The sequence below is a fragment of the Octopus bimaculoides genome, chromosome 5 (assembly GCF_001194135.2).
Source record: "Octopus bimaculoides isolate UCB-OBI-ISO-001 chromosome 5, ASM119413v2, whole genome shotgun sequence".
Taxonomy (NCBI): Eukaryota; Metazoa; Mollusca; class Cephalopoda; order Octopoda; family Octopodidae; genus Octopus; species Octopus bimaculoides.
The window spans coordinates 54,658,958-54,675,781 of NC_068985.1; the positions used below are offsets into that span (position 1 = coordinate 54,658,958).

Genomic DNA, 16,824 nt, shown 5'->3' on the forward strand with positions numbered 1-16,824 from the left:
ATATATATATATATATATATATATATATAGGAAGGGCATCCAGCTGTAGAAACTCAGCCAAATCAGATTGGAGCCTGGTGTAGCCATCTGGTTTCACCAGTCCTCAGTCAAATCGTCCAACCCATGCTAGCATGGAAAGCGGACGTTAAACGATGATGATGATACATATGTGTGTATATATATATGTATATATAGATGTACATAATCAAAATAAGCAACAAGGATATCCAAAGTTAATGCAGTACGATTGTTTCATGCAACTCCATATAATGGAGCAATGGAGTCGCATGAAATGATCATACTGCATTAACTTTGGATATCCTTGTTACTTAATTTGATTTTAATCACCTTATTTTGAAACTGTATGGATAATACCATACTAAATTCTGGTGCCTAAACTTAAGTACCATATTCACCAGAATCTTATATATGATGATGATATATATATGTATGCATGTATATATGTGAGATGATAGTTTCAGTATTAATATTGAAATATTAAAATTGAAAGTATCTCCCTTTACAATAGAGATGTTATTGTTTCGCTTTTGACACGTAAAATTGAAATAGTGTATGAAATAAGAGATTGCTCCAGGTTCACATTAGGTACGAAGTCGAAAATTTTTTTTGGCCCATGACATTGCATGGATCCTAAGTAATGCATGTGTAAAATTTTAATGAAATCAGTTGCTTAGTTCTTGAGTTTTAGCGATGCACACATACAGACAGACAGACAGACACACACATTCTCAGTTTTATATATATATATATAGATATATTAATATATATACACAGGCCTATCAGGAAATTTAAGTACTGGGGCTGATTCATTTGACTAAAAATTCTTTAAGGCAGTACCCCAGCATGGCTGCAGTCTCAATTGATCTCAACACATTCAACTGATTCAGAACCAATAATAATAATTGACTGATCCTCAATCAACAGCAGTCTCGGTTACTTTCAGAAACAAGCAGGTTTTCTCTCTCACCCTCAACTAAAAACCGAACAAGTCCTCCAACACTGGTTTTAAAAACTGTAGAAAGAAACTTACCACACCGCCATCATCTCCTTTCATAAATTGAACAACAGATTCAGTCTGTTTATCCCAAAGGAAAATATGTCCACAATCACTACCGCTTACAATGTATTCACTTTTAGGACCATAGAAATTGACCCCTTTCACTGCAAAGATGAAAAAACAAAACAAAATCAGGAAATCACATGGCAAATATTCAGATTTTAAAGTCATAAAAAAAAAATTTCCTCTTAGAAATACCAACAATGGCTATTTCTGTCTTACTAAAGAAATACAGCAATCGTGTGGTTTGATAGAAATATATTTATCTTTTATTTGTTTCAGTCTTCAGACTGTGGCCATGTAATGAATTGACTTCAGTAATTTTTTTTTAAAGCCTGGTACTTATTCTATTGATACTTTTGCTGAACTTCTAAGTTACAAGGATGTTAACACACCATCATTGATTGTCAAGTGGTGGTGGTGGTGGGGGACAAATACAGACAAACAGACACACACACACAACAAGCTTCTTTCAGTTTCCATCTGCCAAATCCACTCACAAGGCTTTGGTCAGCCCGAAGCTATAGTAGAAGACACTTGTCCAAGGTGTCATGCAGTGGGGCTGAACTCGGAACCATGTGGTTGGGAAGCAAGCTTCTTACCACACAGCCATACCTGTATCTGTGCAGTTTTCCTTTTTAACAAACATAATAATCATCTTAAAAGATTAATTAACACTTCATTCTTATTAAACTGTCCAACCCATAGCAGCTTGAGAAGATAGACAATAAATGATGATGGTTCCCTGGTTCTTGTATTTAAATTATTGTTATCACTAAGTTCTATGATTGTTATTTCATTTCATTTCTTTTACCTTCATTTTTTATATCAGAAAAAAAAAAAAAACATTACAAAGAGAAAGGAAATAGTTCTGTTTGTCTCCTTATGTCATCATATTCGTTGTGCAGTGTCAGTGTCCATGTGCGACAGAGCACTAGTGAGAGAAAAGTTGGGCATAAGAGGAATTAGATGCAGTGTGCAAGAGAGAAGACTGTGTTGGTTTGGTCACGTGGTTTGTATGAATGTGAACAGTTGTATAAAGAAATGCCAATCACTTGAAGTGGATGGAGCTCGTGGAAAAGAGAGACATAAGAAGACATGGGATGAAGTACTGAAGGTTGATCTCAGGACACTGAGCCTTACAAAGATGACAAAGGACCAAGATATCTGGCACCTTGCTGTACTCAAGAAGACCCGTCCACTACAGTGGAATTGATATCCAAAACCACCTTGGTTAATGCTTGTCTCTGAGGGGCTTTGCCCCATGACCACCTGCATCCTCTCAGTCCCACCAACCTTTTCCCTGCACCTTTCATCCCCTAACACCCATCACTTTTCTATAACCTGAGAGCGGAATAGGCACATACTACATCCTCGTGCTTTCTCAGTTACCTTCTTCCCTACCCTGAACCACTTCCATTTTCCATTATCTTCTCTGCCTACTATCTCCACAAATCACCTTTTTTCTTTGCCTTTTCTCCCGTGTGCTGTTCTCCGACATTAACACCTCACTTATCTGCTATCACCTTCAATGTCTTCACATACCTATCACAAGCCCCAGTACATAAAAAGCGCCCAACACATTCAGTAAAGAAGTTGGTATTAGGAAAGGTGTCCAGTTGAGTGAAAACCATGCCAAAACAGACAATTAGAGCCTGGACAGCTCTCCAGCTAGCCAGCTCCTGTGAAATTGTGCAACCCATGCTAGCATGGAAAATAGACATTAAATGATGACGTTGCCCTCCATCCTTCGCACCCAACTAATATTCCTTGAGGGCATGTCCCAACACATCGTTGCCACTATCTCTTATTATTGCTCTCTTTATCTTGCTCTCTAACTCACCCTCCTTTCTTTTTTCAACTGGAGTATTCATGTATCTAGTCTACAGCAAGACACCTATCCCTGTTCATCTATACCTCTAATCTCCTATCAACTGGTACAAAGCCACCTCACTACTACTCCACCCTCCCAGCTGCAGGGGATTTTGTCTTGCAGGGTACTTGTTGACCCTGTCAGTGCTGGTGCATAGTAGAATAGTTTTGCCACTAAAACTCATAGAAGAAATTGATATTTCATGTTTCAGCCTTAAATGAAGATCATCATCTTCATCATTTAATGTTTGTTTTCCATGCTAGCATCAGCTGAAAGGTTGGACAGGATGTGGTACAGCTAGGATCTGCCCCAGGTACCATTGTCTGTTCTGGCATAGTTTCTAGATCTGGATGCCCTTCTTAATACTAATCACTTTAGAGTGTGGCATACTGGGTGCTTTTTACTTCTATCACTGATGCCCTTCCTTAACACTTCCTCCAATTTCCTCACTCAATGGATGAGGAGCCAGATCATCATTGATCAGCAAGTCATGTGTGTGTGTGTGAGAGTGCGTGTGTGTGTATGTCTGTACATACCTCTTTGCTTTGATCTTGCAATAGCTTTAGCCAATTGTCACTGCTATACATAACGATACTATTCATTTCTAATTTTTTGTGAAAGTGTGTCCAAGCACAGGGGAAATATTACTTGGAAATAAGTGGGGATTGACTGGCAACTCCAGCATCCAACCATTGAAAATCTCTCTCAACAGATTCCATGTGACCCATGCAAGAATGGAGATGTAAATGTTAAAGGAATGGTAACGATGATGATAACAATGACACGCATAGATGACTAATTACTTCTTTATTACGATATTGAGATACCAGAGAGATCAATGAACAAATTAGACAGAAGTGCATTGAAAGTTACTGTTATGTGTAGAATCTAACACAATAAATCAATAACTGTTCAAACATTTATTGATTAAACAATAAACATCATCGTTAACAAACTACTAGATAATTAGATTATCTGGGATGACATACACTTTCAGATCGAAACTGTAGTCTGTATGTTCAAAAGATAAGTATTTATACAGAAAATCTTTGCTTATAAGCTAAATAACAATAATAATGATAATCTTTTACTTGTATCAATCAGTTGAGTGTGGCCATGGTAGAGCACCACCTTAAGTCAAGCAAATCGAGCCCAGGACTTATTCTTTGTAAGCCTAGTACTTATTCTATCGGCCTTTTTTGCCGAACAGCTAAGTTACGGGGACGTAAGCACACCAGCATCGGTTGTCAAGCGATGTTGGGGGGACAAACACAGACACACACATATATATATACGACAGGCTTCTTTCAGTTTCCGTCTACCAAATCCACTCACAAGGCTTTGGTCGGCTGAGGCTATAGTAGAAGACACTTGCCCAAGGTGCCATGCAGTGGGACTGAACCTGAAACCATGTAGTTCGTAAGCAAGCTACTTACTACACAGCCACACCTAATAATAATAATAATAATGATGATGATGATGATTTCAAATTTTGACACAAGGCCAGCAATTTCGGGGGAGGAGGTAAGTTGATCACATCAACCACAGTGTTCGACTAGTACTTATTTTATCAACCCCAAAAGGATGAATGTCAAAGTTGACCCTGGTGGCACTTGAACCCAAAACATAAAGATGGTCAAAATGCCACTACACATTTTACCCAGCATGCTAACAAGTCTGCCAGCTCACTGCAATAATAATAACAATAATCCTTTCTGTACAAGGCACAAGGCCTGAAATTTTGGGAGCAGCAACAAGTTGATTACATCAACCCCAGTACTCAATTGATACTTCTTTTATTGACCCCCAAAAGAGATGAAAGACAAAGTTAACCTTGGTTGTATTTGAACTCAGAACATAAAGACACGAAATGCCACTAAGCATTTTGTCTGGAGTGCCAATGGTTCAGTCAGCTCACCAACTTCTATTACAACAATTCTTTCTACCATTGGAACAATTTTGCAGGAAGGAGGCTAGTCAATTACATCGACCCAAAAAGGATGAAAGGCAAAGTCAACCATGGCAGCATTTACACTCTGAATGTAAAGACAAACAAAATGCATAGCAGCTGTAATAACTGAAATAATCATCCTGCGGTACACTCATGTACTGCTCTCTAAATATCATTTTTCATTATTAGTATCTAATGAAGCAGAGTTAAAGTAACACATTTATTGTTTTGTTGAGTTACTAAAACTTCCACTATCAGCTGGTCAGGAAGTATATTTAACCCTTTTGTTACCATATTTCTGTTGAAATATGGTAACACATTTGTTTCAATTATTTTTGGTAAAAAATGGTTTCAATGAATTTTGGTAAAAATGAAGAATTTAATAAAATAGCTGTCATTATTAAGCTGGTGGTAAGTGGGCAGAATTGCTAGCATGCCAGGTAAAATGCTTAATGGCATTCTATCTGTCTTTGTGATCTGAGTTCAAATTCTACCATGGCCAACTTTGCCTTTCATCCTTTCAGGGTTGATAAAATAAGCACTAGTTGAACACCGGAGTCGATGTAACTGACTTGCCCCATCCCTTGAACTTGCTAACATTGTGCCAAAATTTGAAACCATTATTAAGCTGGTGTTTAGAACATAAATTAACTTGAAATTCTGATGGTTTAATTTAGATCACTTTAAAAACAGGAAATTTGTATCATAAAAACCATGGAGCAGTCTTAGGTGAGTTACATAACATGTAGACTGAGTGTCATACAATGTTTAATCCTTTTGTTTCCTTATTTCTGCTGAAATACACTGTCATCATCATCATCATTTAACGTCCGCTTTCCATGCTAGCATGGGTTGGACGATTTGACTGAGTACTGGCGAACCAGATGGCTACACCAGGCTCCAATCTGATTTGGCAGAGTTTCTACAGCTGGATGCCCTTCCTAACACCAACCACTCCGAGAGTGTAGTGGGTGCTTTTACGTGCCACCGGCACTGTCTCTGTTTTAATTCATTTTCAAAATAACTAATTATTAAACTGACGTTTTGAACATAAATTAACATGAAATTGTGATAGTTGGTTTATATTTAGATCAGCTTAATATAGGAAATTTCTATCATAGAACCAAGGGCAGTCTCAGGAAGACTGGTATTAAAAAGGTTAAAGGTAAAATCCTCCTCCTCCTTTAATGACTGCGTATGGGTTGGACAGTTTGACCAGAGCTGCACCAGGTTCCAGACTGATTTGGCTCGTTTTCTACAGCTGTATGCTTTTAATGTGGCACCAGCACAGGCATGGCACCAGCACGTCACCAGCACAAACATGTCACCAGCATGGGCATGGTGCTGGCAAAAATATCAAAAAGAATATTTAAAAAAAATACTTGTACCTCTATAGAAGCTTCAGTACATTAACTGATCTGTGGCTGATATGAACCACACAGAGCGCTGGGTGCAAGATTCCAATCACTATGTCAAACCACTGCAGCTGTTGGACTAAATCCAGGATTAGTGAGGGTCAACTTGTGTACAGTTTTTGTAAAGCAAAATAAACAAGACTGTACATATACACAGGCATATGTATGCATGTGTGTGTGTATGTGTGCGTGCATGAATAAAGACTCTTACCTGTAGCATTATTGCGATGGCCTTTATAATGATGAATGTAGTCTGCTCCATCAGAATCTAGGTTATTGAACAAATAAATGTCTTCATCATTGTACGTACCAAGAACCTCTGTAAATAGAACAAACAACATAAACATCATCATTACCCATATTACAAACTATCAAACATCACAAGTGTGTCTTATCTTAAACTATATTATCATACATTACACCAAGCTTCTCTTAACCTTTTACTGGCCCTAGGTTAGATAGATCTATAAATTAGCATGTTTATAAGAATGTTTGGAACATGGTAGATGAATATTATTAGAGTTGTTTCCTTTAATAAAAACATAACTCTTATGACAGAGAATTACAGTAAATTATAGCTTAGTTAATAAGAAAGAAATGTCACTATGTAGAAGAGATATAAACAAAGTCATCTGTTCTGTTCATTTGTTTGATTAATTTCCATACTAGCAAAGTACATTAAGGTACAGGAGGCAGGATTTTGAAGACTAGATGCTTGTTCAGTCACCAACTCATACTTGTGTTTGTGAGTAAGGATTTTTAACTACAGAAAAATTTGCAAGTGCAGAGTTGGAGTACACTTTGTTGACAGGAAACATGAACAAATGTCACCAGTTGCAGCCCAATCAAAGATAACACCATACGTAGCATAGCTCACCACAGATTGTAAATATTCACACACAAACACACCATCATGATCATAATGTATGGGTCGGACGGAATTTCATTGAGGTAAATTTTTCTAAAGCCGAGTGCCATTCCTGTCAACAACCTTCACCTGTTTCTATGCAAGGTAATATTCCACCAATTGTCAGGCTTGTTTTTTCAGGAGAGATTGGAAATGAATGAAACTTGTTTATATGATGGTGACACAACACTCATATAATATCAGGACAAAGAGAGACAAATACATGTGACAGGCTGCTTTTAGTTTCCATCTATGAAATTTCCTCAGCAGCCAGTATTAGATTGTTAGGCCTAAGGCTATAATAGAAAACATTTTCCCAAGGTGTCACTTAGTGGAACTGAACCTGAAGTTGTGTAGTTAAGAAGAGAACTTCTTAATTGCATAGCCTTGAAATTTTGAGAGTGGGACTAATCAAATTAATTGATCCTAATGCTCAACTGGTACTTATTTTATCTATTGACCCCAAAAGGATGAAAAGCAAAGTCAACCTCAGCACCATTTGAACTCAGAACATAAAGACAGATGAGATTCTGCTAAGCATTTTGCCTAGCATACTAATAATTCTGCCAGCTCATCGCCTTTAGAATAATCCTTTCTACTATAGGCACAAGGTCTGAAATTTGGGGGTTAGGGATTACTTTGATCCCAGTGCTCAACTGGTACCTAATTTATCAATCCCAAAAGGGTGAAAGGCAAAGGTGACCTTGGCGGCATTTGAACTCAGAATGATAAGATGGATGAAATGTCACTAAGCATTTTGCTTGGTGTGATAATGATTCTGCCAGCTCACCACCTTTATATTAACGATGATAATCCTTTCTACTAAAGACACAAGGCCTGAAATTTGGTGGGAGGAGTCTAGTCAATTATATAGACTAGTACTTAATTTATTGACCCCAAAAGGATGAAAGGTAAAGTCAACCTTAGTGGATTTTGAACTCAGAACGTAAAGATGGACGAAATGCCACTGAACATTTTGCCTGGCATGCTAACGATTCTACCAACTTGCCGCCTTTATTATAATAATAATAATTCCTTCTCAATTTGGCACAAATTTTGAGAGATGGGGAAGCCAATTACATCAACTCCAGTGGTCAAGTGGTAATTATTTTATTGACCTTGAAAGGATGAAAGGCAAAGGTGGAATTAGGATTCAGATTTGCAGACCAATAACAATAATAATAATAACAATAATAATATTTACCAGTTCCATTGTAATTATAACAGGCACATGTAGCATTGGCTTTTATGCTACTGTCAATCTGTAAACAAATAAAACAAAACATTTTTCATATAAAACTTTATGACATAACTTAGGACATTTACAAAGAATAGACCAAATCTCAAGAAGAAAACAAATTTTTTTGTCAATGGTGAACAATAAATAATTTTACTCAAATACACATAGTTTATTTACCGCAATTCTATGATACAAATAGACTCCAGGGTTCAACTGGTACTTATTTAATCAATCTCTGAAGGGATGAAAAGCAAAGTCAACTTTGGTGGAATTTGAACTCAGAATATAAAATGCATGAAATGCTGTTAAGCATTTTGCCTGGCATGCCAATGATTCAGCCAGTCCATTAAATCATGTGGTAATATTACTGGTCAAAATGTTTTGCCATCCCATATTATATTGATGAAGTGATTTCCGTGTAAGTAAGTAGTTCCTTAATGGCAATCAACCTATCAACAGCAACTTTTTAGAGTGTATTTCACTTTTAGCATTTAAATTGACCATATCTGACCTCTCACACATAGCCTATGATATTTTAAAAAATAAGCAATCACATCACTGAAATCTCTAAGCAACAAGATAATGCACAGTTAATTCAAAACAATAAGCATTACATTTGACAGAGTAAGCTGGATGCTAAAGGGCTAATTTTGTTGAATCACAGCAAGAGGTGGGTCGAAAGAGTGTTAGTAAAACGAAAAAGGTGGAACAGGGGCAATAGTTAAAAAGAGTTTGAGAGACATTGGATTAAAAGGATGGACGCCATTCTCTCTCTCTCTCAAATTCAAGTCAGGAATTCAAATCAACAAAGATATTATATAGTACAAGAGACAATAAATACAAAGAAATAATTATTTACTTACTAAATGCTGAGGACAAAACTTTTTTAGAACTCCATCATTGACAGACTACAAAAGATAAAGGTGATAATTGTTAAACTCTAATAAATAAACCTTTTCTCAGAACAACTTTGGCAGCTAAGTGATACCAAAACACCAAGAATTACTCTAACAAATTAATCTCCCTTCTCAACACAAATAAACATGCAAATCACGCATTCCTTTCACACACATACACACACACACACACACTCTCTCTCTCTCTAGTCCTTCTCTACTGTCCAGGTTATACTATCTTTCAACTTTATTCTAAAAAGTGACAAGTCTGCAGATAAGTAGGAATCACTCACCTCTCATACACACAAACCAGAGTAACTGCAAACCTTTGCAGTTACTCTGGTTTAATGTCTCTCACTTTGCCTGTTCTTTTACTGTTTTCTGCCATCTCTTCCACTCATGGCAGCTATTTCTCATCCTGCATCGAGGACATCCATCTCACTTTTCTCTCAAGTCCTCGATTTCAGTGACTTCAATATACACAAGTCTCTTCACTTCAACACTTGCTGAGGCAGAACTCAAATTATTTTGCTATTCTGAACAGTCTGCACCAGTTAACTTCATTACCTGCTTCTATCTCTAAAGTGACCACACTGACACTCCAAATGAAATTAACCTTTATCTTGCCATCACTGCATCTGCCCCCATCTTAATAAAGTCAATTCATCTCACACAACTACCACACAACACACTTCACCCCGAACCTCTTGGAGTTAGCTAACAAACTGCAACTTCGCAACTTCTCTGCTGAATAATCCTGGCAGCAAATGACCCTTCTGAGACATCTAATTAAGTATCTCAGGGATGTCTTAGACATATCTTTCTGCATTTCTCACACAACCAAAGTTTGAATCCTGTCACTAAATTCAAATGGGCAGGTGAACATAGCCTCCAACAGCTGAAAGAAGTCACCTACTGAAATTCTCCCAATCACCTAAAAATTGGAACTAAGCCTCTGGGTCTTTTGCCAAGGCCATTTTTAATAGCTTTACATTCCACAACCAAAATGGTGTAGTAAATAACTCCATCAATTGTCAAGATGCAACTACAAAAGCTAACAGAATCAGGCTTGGATTTAAGTGTTAATGTCAAAAAACAAACTTGCCTTTGCAACTAAATATTCTCCAAATGAGATCCAAATTTTCATTACAAGAATTTTCCCTTCATTAAAACAACAAAATGGTTACTATCATTACCAAAACAAAAAAGGAAAAAAATTTTTTTTAATTACTTACATCAGCTATCTTCCGTTTGTCATAAATCCTAAAATCAAATTTAAAAGAACAATTAGAATAAAAGAAACTAGCAGAAATATAATAGTAAATCACATTGTTACAAACCAATAAACAAAATATCTTACAAATATTTTATATTAGTTCTAAATATTTTTTTAGACTATTAACTTTGTCTTTAACTCAAACTCCTGTACTTTTGCTTGCACTACTTTCATTACATTATCTAGCAAACTGTGTATAAAAGATTATGTTCACTGAATATCGATCCATTAATTTATTGAATGTATATTTCTAAATATATCAATGCAGATTAATAAAATATTTGTAGTGTGGTCAACATATGCAACCTATCTCACATACTGAACAATCTAAGAATATTTAACTAAACACCACACTAAAGATGATTTCATTGGAGGGAAAGAACTTGGCCTAAGAAAAAACAATTAGGGTGATATTTCAGTGTCATCTGTACACAGTAGCAATCTAAGTGGTCATTTAGTTGACCATTGCACTGATGTTCACTGAAGAAATGCTGAAGAAATAAAAATGACTATATAGTCTACTTTATTACAAGTCATAGCTGAAGTATTTCAACTATAATATACTGTATTTTCTGGCATACAAGTCGACATAATGCATAGTGTAAACATTCAAAAATTGCCGCAACCTTTCCAAATCCTGCTGCATTTCACAAGGAAGTTTTGTTCCTCCAAAGTCGTGTAGGTTTAAGTTGACCAAACCTTTTTGGCCATAAATTTTGGTCTGAAAAATTTGACTTGTATGCTGGAAAATATGGTACTTTATATTTCATCTACATTTCAACTATAATATATAAGGATATATCATGGAGGGAGTCAGTGAACAGGTGAACATAAAGATAATGTTTTGTCTAACAGAGAATAATGTTGCCATATTAGAATTACCTGAGATAGTAGTCTTTACCGCCAACACAGAACTCAAAAGAATTAACAGGGTTAGAGTGGATGGAATAAAGAGGCACTTTCTTATCATATTCTTTCACCGTAACTAACCTGTAAATAAATAAATAGTCATTAGTTTAATGGTAAATGAAAAAATTTCGAAGCATAATTACACACACAAAGTATATATGTATATACTCAGTATACAGTCATGCATATCATCATCATCATCGTTTAACATCTGCCTTCCATGCTGGAATGGGTTGGACAGTTTGACAGGAACCGCCCAGGTAGAAGACTATCCCAGGCTACTGTCTGTTTTGGCATGGCTTTTATGGCTGAATGCTCCTCCTAATACCAACTACCCCACAGAGTAGATTGAGTGCTTTTTACATGGTACACACACACACACACACACATACCAAATTGTATCAAATAAATGAGAAAGGAGTGCTCAATACATTCAACTTCATGCCAGAAAATTGCAGTGGCATGAAACTCGAGTTGTAAAATAAACATTTCAATAAATTGTACATATATACTTATATCTGTTGAAGCTTAATTGTTCTACCTGTTTTATACCACCAAGATGGAAGATTTGGAAAGATTAAGGTAGAAGCTATTTATTACAAACCTGAACAAAAGTGGGAAGGAGCTTAGAATGTGAGCAATTTTATTCTTTTACTTGTTTCAGTCATTCAACTGCGACCACACTGGAACACCACCTTAAAGGGCTTTTAGTCAAAGAAATTGACCCCAAGACTTATTTTTTGTAAGCCTAGTACTTATTCTATCAATCTCTTTTGCTAAACTGCTAAATTACATAGACGTAAACATACCAACATCAGTTCTCAAGTGATAGTAGGAAGCAAACAGACACACAAACACACACATAATTAAAAGTTAGAGAAAACCACAGAATAACAAACACATGGATTGGACCACATTTATAGCTTATTTTTTAATACGAAGCATGACATAAATAAATAGTGCAGCACCCATGCTGTTGCACTTGCCCTTACCTCTCCAACACTACCCTTCCCACAGGTACCCATCATCAACCCTATCATATCACTGACTCCTTCACCTGTACTTTTAGCAACGTCGTCTACTGCATCGCCTGCTCTCTGTCCTTCTCTATACATCAGTCAAATGGGACGCTGCTTGGCTGACCAGTTCATGGAACACCTCTGACACATCTGACTCGGCAACGGCACACCAGTCTCGCGCCATTTCCGCTCTACTGGTTACTCTTTAGAACACCTGTCTGTGTTTGGATTGTCCTTGCACAGGGGCCATCCAGACTCCCGTCTTCACCGTGAGCAGAGATTAATCTTCTCTCTTCGTTCCTTTGCGCCGCATGGGCTCAACTCTCCTCCCCTCTTCATCTAACCCTCCTCCTCTCTCCTTTCTTGCTCTGGCACCTACTTCCTCTCTTCACTCCTACTCACCTTCTCCTTTCCACCCTCTCCCATCATCGTCACCCCTCCTTCGTTTAAGCTGATTCTGCTTAGTCCATCCTGCTCCTGTTCTTTAGAAGAAACCATTCTGGGATTCCAACCCCACCATCCCTATATATCCCATCCCCACCCTATCCCTTAGACACCACCGTTGCTTCCCACACACCCTAACACCACACATCACCCTGTACACACTAGCACTGACCACTTCCCAGCACCTACACCATCATCCACACACCTACATATGCACACATCAATGTCACCAGCCCACTTCCACACGCACCTTCGTTTTGGGATCACCACTACTTTATTATCTCCCCTTCTTCCTAGCTCTCCTGTGTGACCCCTCTGTCCGGCATTCGCCACGATAGATCGCTAGCCACTAAACCTTTTTCTATTTTCTCTCCTTGTTTATTTCTGTGTTCTTTCTGTCAAAGAGCCTAGACTCGAAAAGGAAAAGACTTTCTCATTTCCCGAGCATTAAATTAATACATCTGTTAGTTGTTTACACACCTGTCTTCGTCTTTTGTTTTTTTTGTAAATTCTCACTATATTATTTATATATATATAAATGATGGGCTTCTTTCAGTTTCCATCTGCCCAATCCACTCACAAGGCTTTGGTCAGCCCAAGGCTATAGTAAAAGACATTTGCCCAAGGTGCCATGCAGTGGGACTGAACCCAGAACCACGTAGTTGGGAACCAAGCTTCTTACCACACAACCATGCCTGCACCTATAGCAATTGTATACATAATAGATGAAGAAAAAGATAAGTAGTAACCAAACATTCATATAATACATAAATACTACAAAATATTCAACAATAACAGTTAAAATCTCCTATTCAACTCTTACCAATTTTGTCCAGCATATTTGCATCTTCCAATAGCCATAAAACTAACAAACCAACAATGAGTTACACAAACTCACACTGAAATTGCACTGACCAAATAAACTATCTTCTAAGAATTAAAACATCTAGCAAAGGATATAATATATAAATACAAAATTCAGACATACAATATATTTAAAATGTGTGTGACTAACATTAATAGAGATCAAAACCCACTATGATTAAAGCACCCATACCTCTCACAACATAAAGGAGGTATTAAAGATACTTCTTTGTACTTGTACATTTGGGGAAATGCAAAAAAAAAAAAGCCTGTGAAAAAGTACATTGTCAATAGCCAATTGTATTGTGGTAAGATAAAACTATGTAACTTATGCACAGCTGAAACTTATTAGAATATACTTGCAAATAATACACTTAGCAAAAAACACTCAGTCTTAGCATGTCAGCACAGAAACCTTAAGACATAAATAGTTCATTCCTATAATATAACCAAATTAATAATGTGTATTAATTTGATTTCATTTGACAAAAAAATAATACATTTATAAAAAAAAAAAGCCTTTGTATGTAGATATTCACATTACTAAAGAATCATTTGTATGTAAATAAACATTTATTATACATTTTATATGACATTTCAAATGTGAATATTCACGTAAGTAAATGAAATTTAATTGCAATTTATTATCTAAAACTGAATATAGACAAACTTTACTACTAACCACAAAACTTAAGAATGAATAATTTTGATAAATATTATAGTGTTTCACTTATTAGTATGCAAATAAAAGAGAAGCATTACTTGAATATAACTACTAAGTCGAACCGATGACAAACATCAGCCATCATAATCATCCACAATTATTAACTTTTCTGAGATTACAAATTCCATATGCTGTATGCCACTTGTAATATTACATACAGCATTAATATTTTAATAACATTCATAAATATATTAACTTCAAACACATAAAAAAACCCACATGAACTATAGAAATAACGACTTTTGTAAAGCTGACATTACAAGAAAACAAACTTACAAACTATCCATCTAGAAAACAAAACACAATTACACTGTGAACCAAAATTATATTTTTTATTTCTTGTCTTTGGTCAGTAAGTGTTCTTTTCTATCTAGAAATCAAAGAAAATTACTACTATTCCCTTCAAACTTTGCTTTTGTGACCTGGACATGAATGTTTCAAAACTGACCTATTTTACATTACATTTCAAACAGATACATCGCTGAGCTGATGAAACAGAAATATCATTACAGCAAATATTCTGCTCAATACCACAGATTCACATGTCAGTTGCTTGACCATAGCCAACTATGCCGCTTAGTGGCTGACAATATGTGCATCTCTGATCATGAGTAGTAGAAGTGAAGGAGAATTAGAGCTATGTGTTGAGAGGGATTCTTCACTAGGAGTAAGTATATAAGAAATGATAATTACTACCCAAGGACAAAAATCATGTTACACAGTGTTATTTGTCAGAATTTAATATTCACTTCATTTATTCTGCTACAAACATTTTCACTCTTTTCTTTGTCTATTACATATATAATTGCCTTCTGCTAAAAAAAAAACTATCTCACTTTCACCATTTGACACTTCTGTTTAGTTTTGGATACAGAAACGACTGTATTTCTTTAATGTCCAATGATCTCCCATTGTGGTAGCAAGTGAAACAGGTATAGGTGTGTAACACTTAACCTTCAACTAATTACAGTAGGGTCTCTATATACAAACATAATCCATTGCAGAGCCCTGTTCATTAACCAAATTATTTGTTACATAAATAATTGAAATACATACAAAGTGGAGTCATCCATTCCAAGCCATAATTTCCACATAAAGGCATGAAATGATGACTGAGATGATAAAGGATTAAGATATCTGGTGCCTTGCAGTTCTCTGTGGTGAAGACCCATTCACCACAGTGGAAGTGATACCAGTGCTGGTGCCATGTAAAAATCACTGGTGTTATGCCACATAAAAAGCACTTTGTAAAGTGGGTGAAGTTAGGAAGGGTATCAAGCTATAGAAACCATACCAGAAGAGACAATGCAAATTGGTGTGGTCCCCGGCCTTACCAGTTCCTGTCAAACCATCTAACCCATGTCAGCATGGAAAACAGATATTAAATAATTATGATGAATTCATGTGTGTGTATGTGTGTGTGCGCGCGCCTGCGCAGGCATGCATATTTGCTTGTTTTACTTCTGTTGATCTGTGATTATGTTTTTAGCAAACTATATGAAAAATATTGTTTTCTACATATACAAATTTACAAGCAGCACGAAATGCATACATGGACATTAACGAACCATTTACACATGTTCTCCAAGCCATTTATATGCATGTAGGGTTTACTTATGGTTTCTTGTTCAAATTTCAATTCATTGGCTGAATAGAATTTTCTTCAGAAAACTGTTCACTAAACAATTTATTCATTTAGCACACCATTTGTATATGCTCTCCCAACACTAGTATACATGCATAGCCTATTTGTAATTTTTTGTTCAAATTTCAGTATGTTATGAGTTTAATTTTCTTCTGAAAAACCATTAGTTTAGAGAACCATTTGCATATGGATATTCACTGTATATATCATCCACTCCATTAAACAGCGTTGAATCTTTCCAAAATTTGCGACCTGCTTTGTTGTTTGAACAAATATAAACAAAACTCTGTAAAAGGTAATGCATGAGTATACACACACACACACACACACACACACACACAATCAGCCAAAGAAGGTGCGTGCACACACACACACACACACATTAGAAACACATAGACAGAACTAAACAGAAATGGTAAATAAAGTAAGAAAGATTATTATTATACTAACTTATTTGGTTTTTCTTGTCGTAAATCAATTTCATAGGTCAAAGCATCCTCTCCACAACTGAGAAAGACATGTGGGGAATCTAATTCAAGAGCCAGCTGTTAAGAGAAAATAAATTGTACATACATATATTAAT

At 36.2% G+C, this 16,824-nt stretch overlaps 1 protein-coding gene across 1 annotated transcript in view; it reads right to left on the reverse strand.

The window, feature by feature from the left end:
• Nucleotides 1–16,824, reverse strand: part of LOC106878884 (DDB1- and CUL4-associated factor 8) — a 69,174-nt gene that overhangs the window by 2,160 nt on the left and 50,190 nt on the right. Inside the window, exons 5-11 of the mRNA XM_014928228.2 lie at nucleotides 16,692–16,786; nucleotides 11,519–11,626; nucleotides 10,596–10,623; nucleotides 9,328–9,372; nucleotides 8,429–8,486; nucleotides 6,529–6,636; nucleotides 1,052–1,182 (exon numbers count right to left, since the gene is read on the reverse strand). Of these exons, the coding sequence (XP_014783714.1) occupies nucleotides 1,052–1,182; nucleotides 6,529–6,636; nucleotides 8,429–8,486; nucleotides 9,328–9,372; nucleotides 10,596–10,623; nucleotides 11,519–11,626; nucleotides 16,692–16,786 (573 nt within the window). The remainder of the gene's footprint in view (nucleotides 1–1,051; nucleotides 1,183–6,528; nucleotides 6,637–8,428; nucleotides 8,487–9,327; nucleotides 9,373–10,595; nucleotides 10,624–11,518; nucleotides 11,627–16,691; nucleotides 16,787–16,824) is intronic.